General features: G+C 62.0%; 1 protein-coding gene across 1 annotated transcript; it reads right to left on the bottom strand.

The window, feature by feature from the left end:
• Positions 1-2,095: 2,095 nt before the first annotated feature.
• LOC135328584 (antigen WC1.1-like) lies at positions 2,096-10,704 on the bottom strand. Its single transcript, XM_064513464.1, has 15 exons — positions 10,638-10,704; positions 9,768-10,088; positions 9,283-9,597; positions 8,833-9,141; positions 8,276-8,590; positions 7,659-7,976; positions 7,248-7,580; positions 6,654-6,977; positions 6,277-6,414; positions 5,852-5,931; positions 4,763-4,886; positions 4,453-4,573; positions 3,790-3,920; positions 2,803-2,921; positions 2,096-2,323 (listed from the first exon to the last, which is right to left on the bottom strand). Exons 1-15 carry the CDS (start codon positions 10,702-10,704, stop codon positions 2,096-2,098), a joined length of 3,243 nt encoding a protein of 1,080 aa, XP_064369534.1.
• Between the last annotated feature and the right edge of the window lie 3,852 nt (positions 10,705-14,556).

Genomic DNA, 14,556 nt, shown 5'->3' with positions numbered 1-14,556 from the left:
CTCGCTCCACCTCAGAATGCGCCCTCCATCCAACATCCGGGAGCCCTCTGTCAGGGCAGGGACGAGGGTGGCTAGCACCTGCCCACAGTCGCTTCACAGCTGGTGGGAATCCCTCCCTGCCCAGGCAAGCTCAGCTGCCACGTGGGGACATATTTTGCAGCTGCAGCACAACAGACAGCTCCAGTGCCCCAGTGTGGGGATTTTCCCACTGTGTACAGACAGCAGGGACGAGGTGCAGACCAGCAACTGAGTCAGGGCTCTCACAGAACACATCCTACCTTGGCTGCAAACCTCAGTGCATAGCCACTTGCTTCCCTAGTTGAAAGAGTAGCAGGTCACAGCAACAGAAGCTGTCGGGAAGTGGACTAGTGGCAGGGGCTTGTCAGACCTCAGCATTCCAGTATGGGCTGCGTACAAATGCTGGCAGGCCTTGCAGAGAGACAAGAGTGGCATAGAAAGCTCATGCAGCATATGCACTGACCACATAGACCTTCTGTGTTTAACTGGTGGGACAATCATGGGAGGTATCAAAGCTGTGAGCTGATTATGGAGATGGAAGTGCAGCAGTTGGGAAGCCAGAGAGGGATATTTAGCATTGAGAGATGTGCATTCAGTTTTCTTCCCAGGCCCACTTTGTGCACCTTGTGGGTGATGCCTGCAATCACAGACACAAAGCATGTGCCTTGCTGTCTCGGATGGGGCCAACGCTTGGTGGCAGGCAGGAAGGCAGGCCGTAGCCTCCCTTTGAGGCACCCCCATCCATAATGCCATCGTCCTCCCCCACCGGTATGACAGCAGCAAAATTCCTTTCTTCCTTTGAGTGCAGCCAGCTCCTGCTGTGTTTCTTCCTTTAATCCCGATATGTTCAATCTTTCAATAGTGCAAGAAAAGAAGAACTGCTAAAATGACCCCAGGTATTCACTGCCACCTAAGACTGCAGGGCATGGTCCACCTCGATGGTGACACACTGACCCAGGCCCACAGCATCCGACCTCAGGGAGCCTGCACGGCCACAGCCTTACTGCCATGCCCACTCCCTGCCCATGGCTTTTACTGTCCTGGGGCTGCCGGCGGAAAGGTGACAGAGATCAGAAGGGGCTCAGAGCCACGCAGCTCACTTTGGGATTTGCCACACTGGCCTCAAAGCAGCCCTGGTGCACCCAGGGCAGTGCAGGCGAGAGAGGGAGACTGTGGTTGTCCTGTCTGTCTGCTCAGGTGAACTGCATCTGTGGTTCAGTGCTTTCCAGTTCCGAGTCAGGGAACGGGAGCCATGGCTAGCACATGGCAGGAGTCCCACAGGGCCCACCTGAACCACTCTGACCCAAGCCAGGCTCTGTGCCGGCTCTTGTTGGGGCAGCAGGTCACAGGGGCCTTGAGCTATTGTTTCAGGTTTCTCTTTAGCTTGGGGGCGCACAAGTCTAGAGAGCACAACTCCATACCTGCGTCCCGTAGGACACCGCAGGACCTGCTTGCTGTCTGAGCAAAAGGCATTGGCCATGCAGGGGCCCAGGTGGCTCGTGAGTCCATGTGGGCTGTGCCTGGAAAAACCCACCCAGACTGTGAAGGCCAGGGGAGTGAATGCAAGTGCTGGCTCCAGGCAGAGGTGCTTCTGGTCCAGCCCAGATGGAAGAGTCCAAGTAGGGGCAATGACAGAGCTTGGAAATCAAGTGTGCTGCACTCCCTGCTGTAGTGGGGCTGATTTCTTTCCAGTTGAGGTAGAAAACATAGTCAAACTGTGTATAAAGGACTGCTCCTGCCCACTCCACGGTGATCTTCCTCCTTGTCATTGTCTTTCCCATCTCCATAGCTCCCAGTAGCACAGTGGTGTGTGGTGCTTGTCGAAAGGTCAAGGCCCATTTGGAGTTTAATGTGTTGAGGGATGTGAAAGACAGCAAGCAGGGATTAAGCAGCATGACAGCCTTCTAGGATGGGATGCCTGGCTGGATAGATGAGGGGAGAGCAGGGCAAGTTGTCTCCCTTGACTTGAGCAAGGCTTTTGACACTGTCTCCCATCACATCCTCACAGGCAAGCTGAGGAAGTGTGGGTTAGAGGAGCAGACAGTGAGGTGGCTTAAAACTGGCTGTCTGGCAGAGCTCAGAGAGTTGTGATGAGCAGCACAAAGTCTCGTTGGAGGCCTGTAGCTAGCAAGCTAGCGGTGTCTGCCAGGGGTCCCTGCTGGGTGCAGTACTGTTCATCTTCTTCCTCAGTGACGTGGACGAAGGGACAGAGTGCACCCACAGCAAGTGTGCTGATGATCAAAAACCAGGAGGAGTGGCTGATACCCCAGAGTGCTGTGCTGCCCTTCCGAGGGAGCTCGACAGTCTGGGGAGATGGGCAGAGGGGAACCTCATGAAGCTGAATCAAGGGAAGTGCAGAGGCCTGCCCCTGGGGAGGAATACCCACTGCAGCAGTAGAGGGTGGTGGCTGACCTGCTGGAAAGCAGCCGTGCAGAGAAGGACCTGGGAGGCCTGGTGGACAACAAGCTGACCGTGAGCCAGCACCGTGCCCTTGTGGCCAAGAAGGCCAAGGGTATGCTGGGCTGCATTAGGCAGAGTGTTGTCAGCAGGTGGAGGGAGGTGATCCTGTGCCTCTGCTGAGCCCTGGGGAGGCCTCGTCTGGAGTGCTGTGTGCAGTTCTGGGCTCCTCAAGACAAGAGAGACATGGAGCTCCTGGAGTGAGTGCAGTAAAGGGCTCCTAAGATGCTGAAGGGACAGGAATATGTGTCATAACCTCCCTCCAAGACATCTCCACTTGTCACACTATTGTCCTGCCCTTGTGTTTGGGCTGCAGGCCTGCCTTACAGCAAGGGAAACCTCCAGCGAGGAGAGGAAGCCTATCAGCTGCTCCACCAGTGCTGCATCGGGCCTCACTGCCAATGCTTGGCTCTTTCCGCAGAGCAGCACTTGCTCTGTGGCAGTCTCTGACGTGGGCAGTGTGCACCAGCAGCGATGGAGAATGTCGACCTGGTGCAGCGCTGCTCTGGGGCGGGTGCAGGCCACAGCAGCCAGGGTGCCATGTAGGGAGGCGTCTCAGCTTAGGACAGTGCGGACAAAACACCCGCAGCAGCAACAGCGATTAACTGGAGCCGTGTGAGGCCGGCAGGAGAGTTACTGGTCCGTGCAACAGAGCTCACGCTGAGCAGAACGTGCTCCGTGTCCACCCCAGCCACCCCCGGGATACGGCAATGTGCCCAAAGGCCTCACCTTGGGGCCGAGGCTCCAAACATTTTTTTATTTTTTTAATAGAAGAGAGAGAAATGCACAGTGGAAGCACAAACTCAGGCAGCGCCTGGAGGGCTGCGCAGGAGGGATGATGGAGGCCCATCTCCATGGTGCCCATAGTCCCTGGCTGGCCCAAGTGGGCGGTTAATGAGACAGGCGATGCCCGCTGTGGCTGGCCTGTGGCTGCGTGGGGGCAGATCCCCATGGCACCACGCGTGTCCTCAGGGACTGCTGCAGTGTGGCCCTGCCATCCTCATAGCAACGTCCCGGGGCCGCTGACACCAACATCGTCGTAGCCCATGTCTTGGGGCGCTGAAGCTGGTGCATCTGTCGCGGCTCCCGGCAGCTCTGGGTGGCTCAGCGAGGGCCGGCTCCCCTCTGCAGACAGCATGGCTGGTACCTCTAGGGGCCGTTTTATCCCCCGTCTGCCAGGTCCAGGCCCGGGGCTCCACTTGTGCCCAGGCACTGCACACTGCCGCGGAAGTGCACGGGGGAGCCACCTCTCCCGGCCAGACAGCACAGTGCTGGGAACAGCAGCGCTGCTGTGTGGGCTGCGGCGCCTCTTACCTCCCAGTGCCGCCGGCTCGGAGACATCTCCGTTGCTCAGTCCCGGAGCAGTGGCCTCTCCTGAGTACACCACGGCCGCAGCATCACCGTACCCGTTTGGGGAGGGTTGTGCCAGAGCAGTGCAGGGGTGTCTGCAACAGACAGGACAGTGAAACCCAGGCTGGGGCAGGCGTTGCGTTGTGCCAGCCCCCACTGGCCATGGACCTGGGGCTGCCGATGTTGGGGCCCACTGTGTGGGGCTGCCAGCTCTCGGATGGAGCCAGCAGCCCTGAGGCTAGTCCTCAGCCATGAATGCCAGGCCAGAAAATAACCGAGGGCCACATGGCCATGCTGCCCAGGCACCACGTGAGACCACCAGCTGCATCAGAGGGCTGCACCTCCGGGCACGTGGCAGCATGGCCCTGTGCCCCGGCCATGAGAACAATAGAAAAGAGAGAAATGCACAGTGGAAGGACACACAAAGTCTGGCATGGCCAGAGGGCTGTGTTGGCGGGATGATGGAGGCAGATCTCCACAGTGCCCGTAGGCCCTGGCAGGCCTGAGTGGGTGGTCAATCAGGCAGCCAACGCCCTCTGAGGCTGGGCCGTGGCTGCGTGGGGGCAGAGCCCCATGGCACCACGTGCATCCCCAGGGACTGCTGCAGCGTGGCCCCATCGTGCTCACAGCGATGTCCCGGGGCTGCTGACGCCAACGTCGCCGTAGCCCATGTCCCCAGGCGCTGAGGCTAGGGCGTTTGTCACAGCTCCCGGCAGCTCCAGGTGGCTCAGCGAGGGTGGGCTCCCCACTGGGGTCAGCAAGGCCAGTTTCTGTAGCGGCTGTTTCATCCCCTGGCTGCCAGGACCCGCCTGGGGATCCCCCCCATGCCCACACGCTGCCCACCACTGCGGCACAGCGCGGGGAAGCTGCCTCTCCTGGTGGGATGGCACGGTGCTGGGAACAGCAGCACTGCCACGCAGGCTGTGGTGCCTCTTACCTCCCAGCCCCACTGCCTCGGAGACACCTTCCTTGCTCGGCCCCTGAGCAGGGGCCACTCCAGGGCGCAGCGTGGCCGCGGCATCATTGTACCCATCTGGGAGGTCGTGCCTGGGCAGGGTTGTCTGCGACAGATGGTCAGTGAAACAAAGGCGGGGGCAGGGGCCGCGTTGTGCCAGCCCCCACTGGCTGTGGAACTGGGGGTGCCAATGTTAGGGCCTGCTGCATGGGGCTGCCAGCTCTCGAATGGAGCCAGCAGCCCAAGACTTGTCCCCAGCCACAAGTGCCAGGCCAGAAAATAACCGAGGGCCACATGGCCATGCTGCCAAGGCACCATGTGAGGCCCCTGCTGGCACCAGCTGCCTCAGAGGGCTGCAGCTCTGGGCACACCGCAGCACAGTCCTGCGCCCCGGCCCCGTACCTGCTGCTGTCCCGGGGCTGGTGGCCTCCACATTGTGGAAGGTGCAATATGGCAGCTTCATCACTGAGCCCTCCGACGGGGAGCCTGGAGGATGGGGCGTTAGGGGAGGCTGCCTGGACCCATGGCCTGGCCAGCACCCTGGGCAGGACAGCCTTGCCACACAGCGGTGACTGTGGAGGGCCAGGAGATGCCTCTGCGCTGCAGCTCCCCATGGCCTGCACGTGGCCGGGCTCCCAGCCCAGCTGCTGCAGCGGGTGCGTGGGGGCCTCAGTACAGGGACCTCCCTCCCCACGGAGAGGCACTGGGCTGAGCCGGGCTGGCCAGGGAGGGGCTGTTGGGAGTCATGGCCTGCCAGGCCATTGCAGCCCTCTGCCTCCCGCATCCCTCTGCCTCCCCACACCCCTGGGGGGTGCCACAAGCCAGCCCACAGCCTCCATGCCCCGTCCCTGCCCAGGGCACCCCTGTCCCCACTGCCCGTCTCCCAGTGCCTCCCTCTGCAGCCTTTTCCCCGTGCTCCGTGCTCTTATGAGAGCAGACAACACTGGCATCGGTGCGAGTGTGTGGCCCTGGCCATGGGGCAGTCTGTGGGTGCAGGCAGACAGGAGAGATTCGTTGCCTGAACACTTGAAGCTCCTGTCCCAGGGTGCATGCACCTGAGACACTGGGCACCTCCTGGTACTCCGGTGTCAGGGTGTAGTCGAGCTCCTCATAGACGGCCTCAGAGATTGCATCCGTGGCTCTGCCAGGGCCTAGAAAGCAAGGGCAGCCGTAACCCCAGGCCGTGGGCACAGAATGTGGGATGGAGGGGGTCACCAGCTGTGCCCGCGATAACCCTGTGGCCCAGCTCCACTGCTCTGCCCCATCCTCTGAGTGGCTCTGGCACCCCTGCCTGGCCTCTGTCCTGCGCCGGGTCCTGCCTTCGCTCAGCGCTGGCCTCCGGGCCTCTACTGCCACACCCAACTCCAGCCTGTGCAGCTGGGCCGCCCCATGGCCAGGCAGTCCCCGGAGCCATCAGCAGCCCCCAGCCCTGACTGGCTCTGCCCTGACGCCTCGTCCTAGTAGCTTCAGCCCCAGAGACCACCGGCACAACCCACCTCTGTGCTGAGCCATGGCACGCCATGCCTGCACAGTGAGGGTCCCCGCGGCCAGGCAGAGCAGGGTGCCCAGGACGATGCAGAGCATGGTGGGCACTGGCATGGATCCAGCCCCTGCCGTGTGGGTCCTGTGAGCACCTGCGACGACACCGACACGAGCTGCACGGCTGGAGGGAGTCTGGCCATATCCCATGCTGCATCACTGTGGACACACAGCGGGATGCAGGGGAGTGGCTGGTGGGACAGAGAGGCTGCACCACCCCGAGCTGGAGGATCCCTGGGGCCACCGCGCTGCCCTGTGCAGGCAGAGCTACCTGTGCAGGATGTGCCATCTGGACAGCTGGTTGCCGTGGCTGATGTGGGAGTTGCTCTGGTACCTCCAGGCTCCCCGTCGCACAAGATGTGGGTGTCCCCAGGGGAGTCACAGGGCTGCAGCTGCCAGGGTGCCGAGGGGCAGTGCCAGAGGGAGTCGGCCCCCAGCTCGCACTGCACCCAGGCCAGCCACGCGGGGCCTGAGCCCTGTGTGGTTGTGGGTGTAGGTGACAGCCGGCCCCCAGCCCCACAGCCCAGCTGCTGGCACACCACAGCGGCTGTGGCAGGGCTGGTGCCGTTGGCGCACACACTGCCCCACGTCCCGTTGTAGAAGACCTCCAGGCGCCCGGTGCAGCTGCTGCCGCCTGCCAGCCGCAGGGCTGTGAGCTCTGCAAGGGGGTAGCATGGGGGCGTAGGCACAGCTCAGGCGGGGCTGGGCGACACCCCTGCTGTCCCGGCCACTCCGCCCACCTCCCCGGGTCACCATGAGAAGCATCCTAAGGAGTGGACACGGCAGGGCAGTGGGGCGAAGGTGCCGTCTCACTCCCCGGACTGCCCAGGGTGTGGGGAGGTGGGCAGGGAGGCCGGTCGGGAGGGCTGATGCCACAACCGGTCCCACAGCCCCGCTGGCCCTGGCCCTGGTGGAGCGCGGTGCTGACCTGAGCAGATGGCTGCCGCACCAGCACCCTCCTTACAGCCACGCTGCCCTGGGGCCAGGGCTGGGGCTGGTGCCGGGGCTGGGCAGTCCCAGAGTGTCGCCTCGGCCCCGGAGCAGGCGCCAGCACCCAGCCACACCGGCCCCGAGCCCCGGCCGTAGCGGGCCGAGCCGGGCACTGCCAGGACCTCGCCGCAGCCCAACTGGTGGCAGACGACAGCGGCGTCCCACAGGTCCCAGGTGTCCTCGCAGACGCGGCTCCAGGTCCCCTGCACGTAGACCTCCACTCTCCCAGCACAGCGCCCAGGGCCACTCACCAGCCGCACGCGCTGGCTCCCTGCAGCCAGAGACAGCTTGGGTTGGGGCAGCCGCTCGGGCCCCCACAGTGTTCCGGGGCCCTTCCCGGCACACTCACCTGAGCACACAACTGCCGCTTCCTCGGCGTGGTCCGGCGGCGCGGCGCTGGGCAGCGTGGAGTTGCACTGGGCCAGGCGAGCCTCCGTGCCCACACACCGGAGCCCGCTCAGCCCCAGGGGGCTCGAGCCTGGCCCCAGCACTGGGGCAGCATAGGCCTTCTGCACCATGCCGCACTGGAGCTGCCGGCACACCACGCTTGCACTGCTGGCATCCCACTGCTGTGGCAGGACTCGGCCCCAGGCCCCACCGAGGGCCACCTCCAGGTGTCCGTCGCAGCGGCTCTCCCCATCCACCAGCCACAGGGGTTCAGTGCCACCTGTCCCCGCACAGAGGGCAGATGTCCTGAGGCTCTTTGGGGACCGTGGGGTGCCAAGGAGTCCCACAGGATGCTGGGGGACAGCACGGCCCCACTGCCCTCCTCCTGCCCATGTGCCTGCTGCCGTGTCTGGGCTCAGCCCTCCTCCTGCCCTGACATGGCCCTGCTTCCCCAGATGGGCCCTGTGCCCCACAGCTCCTGGTGGCAGTAGGGGGAGTGGGGTACCCTTCCTTTTTGGGGTGCTGGGTCCCCTCCCCACAGCAGGCCCTCCTGTCTGACGCCACCTGCCCCACACGCACCTGAGCAATTGACTGCGGCAGCGTGGTCCGGTGAGCAGGCAGGGATCCCCAGCACCGTGGCAGGGCACTCTCCCAGGTGGGACTTGGTCCCACTGCAGTGAAATGTGTCCTGCCACAGCGGGCCGCTCCCTGTCCCAAAACACCCTCCACGGGGCACGGAGGTGGCAAAGCCGCAGCCGAGGTGGTGGCAGAGCACCTGGGCGTCGGGCATGTCCCAGCCGGCATCGCAGAGGGAGCCCCAGGTGCCGCGTGCCTCCAGCTCCACCTGCCCTGTGCACTCTGTGCTGCCGTTCACCAGCCTGAAGCCCGTGTAGGCTGGGAGGGAGAAAAGGGCGCTGGAGATGAAGGCCTCATGTCCCCTGCTCTGCAATGGTGGGGGCATGCAGGCATGGCAGCCCTCTGCCTCCCACACCCCGCTGCCTTCCCACACCCCTGGGGGCTGCCACAAGCCAGCCCGCAGCCTCCCTACCCTGTCCCTGCCCTGGGCACCCCTGTCCCTGCTGCCCGTCTCCCCGCACCTCCCACTGCAGCTTCTGCCCCGTACCCTGCTCTCTTACAGGAGCAGATGACGGCAGCATCGCTGGCGTGGGTGCAGCCCTGGCCATGGGGCAGCCTTCGGGTGCAGGCAGACAGGAGGGATTCGTTGCCTGCACACTCAAAGCCCCCGTCCCAGATGGGCCCAGCTCCTGCCCCAAAGCGTGCTGCCCCAGTGATGGCCAGAGCTGCTCCGCAACCCAGCTCCTTGCAGATGACATGGGCGGTGTTGAGGTCCACGTGGGCCTTGCAGAGGGTGGCCCAGGCTCGGCCCTGCCTGACCTCCACGCGGCCCAAGCAGGTGCAGTCCCCGCCAACCAGCCGCACAAACCCTGCCGGAGGAGAGAGTCTGGGGTCTCTTGGGGGTCCCTGGAACACGCTGGGGGCTTGCAGGGGGGCTGCCCCCATAACCATGGTGCTGGCATAGCGGGGCCTGAGTGCGAGGCAGCCTGGAGGGACCCCATGGCTCTTACCTTGGCAGACCACACCAACATCCCAGTCATGGGGGCCAGGGTATGGCCCCCATCCCGGGACAGTGCATTCCCAGAGTGCAGACTCATCCCCGCGACAGTCCACAAGAGCCAGTTGAGTAGGTCCAGACCCTCCCCCAAAGTGGGTCGAGTCATGGGCGCTTTTGGCCGAGCCACAGCCCAGCTGCTGACACACCACCTCGGCATCCTCCATGTCCCATACGTCATCTGCCACCGTTCCCCACTGGCCCCGCAGCTTCACCTCCACTCTGCCTGCACAGGGACCACCTCCATTCACCAGCCTGAGCTCCACAGCATCTGTATTAGAGGTGCCCTCAGGGCGTGAGTGTGGTGCACTGCAGCCCCACTCCTGCACCCCATCTGTGCCCAGGCAGTCCCCATTGGGAAGTCCCTGGGCATAGCCATGCCATCTCCAAACTGCGCACAGCCAAGGGTCTGCTCCCTGGCAGAGTATCCTGATCCCTCACCTGAGCACGTCACCCCAACATCTGTGTCATGGCCACAGTAGTGCTGGCCCCAGCCGTAGTGGGGACAGTGGTGGAGTGCTGTCTCACTGCCACGACATAGAAAAGGTTGCAGCCAAATCCGGCCAGCCCCTGCCCCGAACGGCATGTATGGGGAAGTCCTTGCCACGGTGCCACATCCCAGCTGCCTGCAGACCACGGAGGCCCCACGGACATCCCAGATGAAGTCATAGCTGCACACGGTGCCCCACTGGCCCTCGTGCTTCACCTCCACCCGGCCGGCACAGCGGCTGCCTCCGTCAACCAGTCGCAGCTCCCCGGTGCCTGTGGGTGCCCATGTGGGACCACAAAGGAGGACATGGAGTCCCAGCATGGTGTCAGTGTTGTCTGGTGTAGCATGCCCTGCCAGGCTGGCCAGGGAGCTCTGTCCCACAGCTGTTCCCTGCCCTGATGGCCTCCACTCCCCACTGCGGGCCTGGCTTTTGGACCCTGGCATATGGCTGTGTGGGTGGAAAAGCCTTGGGTGCACTGCAGGACACCAGGTGTGAAGAAAGGTAGGGCCATATCCAGCCCCTGAATGTCCAGCACCCAATGCAAGGTGAACACAGCAGAGGACATGTCCTGCCACATGTGCTCAGTGTTCGGCCCCACTGCAAAAACCCTGTCCCCAGCACAGTGCAGGCACCGTGGGCCCCGAGGGCTGCCCAGGTGGTGTGCCTCCACTGGTGCCTCTGAGAAGCCCACCCAGAAGGTCACACACAGACCCATGGAGGCCACCCCAGCCCCACGGTGGCCTCCCCAACCCCAGGGCTGCCTCCCACTCTCGGCATGAGGGCAGGCAGCTCCAGCCCCGGGGAGCCCACAGGCACTCACCCCTGCAGAGCTGCACGCACAGCAGCAGCCCCAGTGCGCTGGCAAGGAGCTGGCTGATGGTGGCCATCCCAAACACCTCCTGCCCAATGCTGCAGTCCCCAGCTCCTGCTTGCCTCCTGGGCCACCAGAGGCTGCTGTGGTGGGGGGGGCAATATATAGGCAGAAGCGCAGGCCCCGCTGCCGGGGCAGCCAATCAACGGCATTAGGCACCTTTTGAGATGTTATCAGGAGGGTTATCTCCCATCTGACAGAGCCCCAGCCTCCAACAACCTTCTCCATCCCCGTGCATGCCCATATATGCGTCTCGGCTCCACTTCTGCCATCACGCGCTCCCCACCAGTGGGTGGGTGCCTGCCTGGCTGTCCCCGTGGGGAGCCTGATGATGATCTGAGCAGGACTCCCTGCCTGGGTGCTGCAGTGGGTGCAGGGTGTGCGGGCCCTCCCTATGCCTGAGCCCGCATGGGTCTGGGTGTGTCACACTGTGCCAGGGAGTGTGGCAAGAGCCCTTCCTTGACAGGGACTGTCCTCTGCAGGGGTCAGCATCTGCTGCAGCCTCCTTGCTGCTGTGGGGCTGACCTCTGGCACCAGGTCCCTCCGCACTGCAGCCCTCCACATGGGGCAGGCACTGGGGCTGGCTCTGGGCTAGAAAGCTCCAGGGTGGCACCAAGTCAAGCCCAGCCCCAGGCTCCATGGCACATTGGCAGGAGGGCCTGGGCCCCTCACAGCAGCTTGCGGGCAGATGGAGGTGCTATCCAGTTGCCTGCAGGCCTGTGCCCCTCAGCCCCACAGTTCCCACACTGCCACACTCACCCCACACAGTTCTGAGGCAGGAAGGAGGTGGTTCCCCCACTGCACACCAGCCCCCAAGGGGAAGCAGCTGCAGCAGCCCGAGTGCTGCTGTGTGTCAGAGCACAGGCATCTGCTGGGCCTGCTGAACAGCCAGCATCTCACCACCTGCTTCTGTTTCTGCTCAGCCAGCTGCATTTCAGAGTATGATAACGCTAGGCTTCTGTGTATCAGTATCTCTTTGCAGTGCCAGTGCCACAGAGACCTGGAGCAAATCCAGAGCAACTGAGAGGCTCTTGGACAAATCTGAGGGATATGGGAGACCGGTGTTGGTTCCCTTGAGCCTGCTGGTCATTTGGGACATTTTGGGTAGGAGTGGGGACATCCCCCAGGTGAATATCGCTCTGCATGGGTGTTGTCACTGGTAGGGCTTTGCCTCCCCAGCATCTGCCTAAGTGCAGCACAGCCAGCAGGGAATGAAGGAGAGCCTCCGCCGAGCACAAGAGTGGTCTGTCGTGAGGCTCAGGAGATGAGCTGATGTCTCAGGAGGATGGCCTGGATAAGCTGGCCCGAACTCCAGTGAAAAAGGGCACATAGAGGAGGAGGAAGGGAGGAGGAGCTTTGCCAACAAGGTCTCCCAGGCTGCTGTGCTTAGGGAAAGGGCTCAGGCAGGAGAGGAGGGTCCAGCAGTGCATTAGAATCATAACTGCCTGCAGGAACTGTCTTGTCATGTGCGCTTTGTATTTTTGTTTGTAATCTAAACGAAGAGGAAGCACAGTCAGCTTGAAAGGGAGCTCGATTTCTTAGGAGCTCCTCATCAGTAGGGCTACTCTAACAGCACACCAATGCTGTGTGACACCTGTTTGACACCATGGTTAAGGAGAAGTGCGAAAGGTTGAGGAAGGGCTGGTGTGGAGCCAGCCTCAGGAAATGTGGGAGGAATGGAGGGATGTTGTCCAAGCAGGCAAGGATGGGGCTCGGAATGTCAAGGCCCATTTGGCTCCTACGATGCTTAAGAGATGGGAGCATCTGTCACACGCGGAAAGGCTGAGAGAACTGGGCCTGTTCATGGTGGAGAAGGGAAGCCTGTGGGGGGATCTTTATCAGTGGGCATAAATATCTGAAGGGAGGGTGTCAAGAGCTTTTCAGTGGTGCCTAGCGATAGGACGAGAGGCAACGGGTACAACCTGAAACCCAGGAAGTTCCGTCTGCCCAGAGGGAAAAACTTTCCTGTGAGTGTGACAGAGCCCGGGAACAGGTTTCCTGGGGAGATTGTGGGGTCTCCGTCCTAGGAGACATTGCAGAGGCATCTGGATAGGGTTCTGGGCGATGGGCTTTAGATGACCCTCATGGGCAGGGGCATTGACCACAATGATCTCCAGAGGTCCCTTCCAACCTCTGCCGTTGCGTGCTTCTGTGCTTCCGTGAACACAAGGCAGAGTGGAGGGCAGCTTCAGTCGTGTCATGCTGTCAGCCCTGTGCAGATGCACTTAATCCTCAGTCCAAGGCAAAAGGATCTGGAAAGCTCTGGCCACTTCAAGGCCTTCCTGACACAAAGAGCTTCTTTACCCTGTGCGGCATTGGCCTGAGGTTGCACTGCCACTGCCGAGCTGCCAGGCCCTGCTCCCTGCTAGTGCAGGTGCTGGTGCAGAACTGGGAGGGCAGAGGGAGACAGCGCCCGGGATGGTTCAGTCCAGCCTGCACCTGCATTCCCCCCCTGTATGGCCTGTTTCTCCCCACCGACTGCAGTGGGAACATGGGAGGATGCCACTTCCAGTCTGTGCCCTTTTCAGGTCCAGTGAATCAGGCACGGCCCCAGCCCTGCCCCCTTGTTTCCCTCCCACACAACGCCTGGAAGGGTGGCTGCTTCAGCATCTGCAGTAGGTAGCTAGGTGGATTTGGTTGTCAAGGGGACCTGTGCTCGTGGCTGGCTGTACCAGCAAAGCAGTTCAGCCCAGCAATGCCTTGCAGGTCTCTCAGGCCTCCTCTAAGCTGTGGCAGCAGCACCCACCCAAGGGCAGGGCAGTTCCCAGCACCTCGCTCCACCTTGGAATGCACCCTCCATCCAACATCCCGGAACCCCCTTCCAAGGCAGGGATGAGGGTGGCCAGCACCTGCCCACAGTTGCGTCACAGCTGGTGGGAATCCTCCTCTGCCCAGGCAAGCTCAGCTGCCACGTGGGGACATTTTTTGCAGCTGCAGTGCAACAGACAGCTCCAGTGCCCCAGCGTGGGGATTTTCCCACTGTGTACAGACACCAGGGACGAGGTGCAGACCAGCAACTGAGTCAGGGCTCTCGCAGGACACATCCTACCTTGGCTGCAAAGCTCAGTGCATAGCTACTTGCTTCCCTAGTTGAAAGAGTAGCAGGTCACAGCAACAGAAGCCGTCGGGAAGTGGACTAGCGGCAGGGGCTTGTCAGACCTCAGCATTCCGGTATGGGCTGCGTACAAATGCCGGCAGGCCTTGCAGAGAGACCAGAGTGGCATAGAAAGCTCATGCAGCATATGCACTGACCACATAGAGAGGAAAGAGCAGCATAGAAAACTAATGCAGCGTAACCATTGAGCATGTAGACCTTCTGTGTTTAACTGGCGGAACATTCAAGGGAGGTACCAAAGCTGTGAGCTGATTATAGAGATGAAAGTGCAGCAGTTGGGAAGCCAGAGAGGGATATTTAGCATTGAGAGACATGCCTTCAGCTTTCTTCCCAACCCTCCTTTGTACCCCTTGTGGGTGATGCCTCCAATCACGGACATAAAGTGTGTGCCTTGCTGTCTCGGATGGGGCCAACGCTTGGTGGCAGGCAGGAAGACAGGCCGTGGCCTCCCTTTGAGGCACGCCTACCCATAATGCCACCGTCCTCCCCCACCGGTATGACAGTAGCAAAATTCCCTTCTTCCCTTGAGCGCAGCCAACTCCTGCTACGTTTCTTCCTTTACTCCCAATGTGTTCAGTCTTTCAATCGAACAAGAAAAAGAGAAGAACTGCCACCGGAGACCACACGGCATGGTCCACCTCGATGGCGATACACTGTCCCGGCCCCACAGCATCCGACCTCAGGGGGCCTGCACGGCCACAGCCCTGCTGCCATGCCCACTCCCTGCCCATGGCTTTCACTGCCCTGGTGCTT

The sequence above is a fragment of the Dromaius novaehollandiae genome, chromosome 5 (genome assembly GCF_036370855.1).
Source record: "Dromaius novaehollandiae isolate bDroNov1 chromosome 5, bDroNov1.hap1, whole genome shotgun sequence".
Taxonomy (NCBI): Eukaryota; Metazoa; Chordata; class Aves; order Casuariiformes; family Dromaiidae; genus Dromaius; species Dromaius novaehollandiae.
Note: the sequence above shows the minus strand (reverse complement) of the source record. Positions and strands in the feature narration are given on the sequence as shown.

Bases quoted from the DNA above. Each gene is read 5' to 3' on its own strand.
- LOC135328584 (XM_064513464.1), bottom strand. From the start codon at position 10,704: ATGGCCACCATCAGCCAGCTCCTTGCCAGCGCACTGGGGCTGCTGCTG. The intron at 4,574-4,762 runs GTAAGAGGCACC...TGCTGACCCCAG, and splicing joins CGAGGCAGTGGGGCTGGGAG to TGGGGAGCCCACCCTCGCTG. The intron at 2,324-2,802 runs GTAAGGCAGGCC...CCATCTCCCCAG, and splicing joins CGCTGGAGGTTTCCCTTGCT to ACTGTCGAGCTCCCTCGGAA.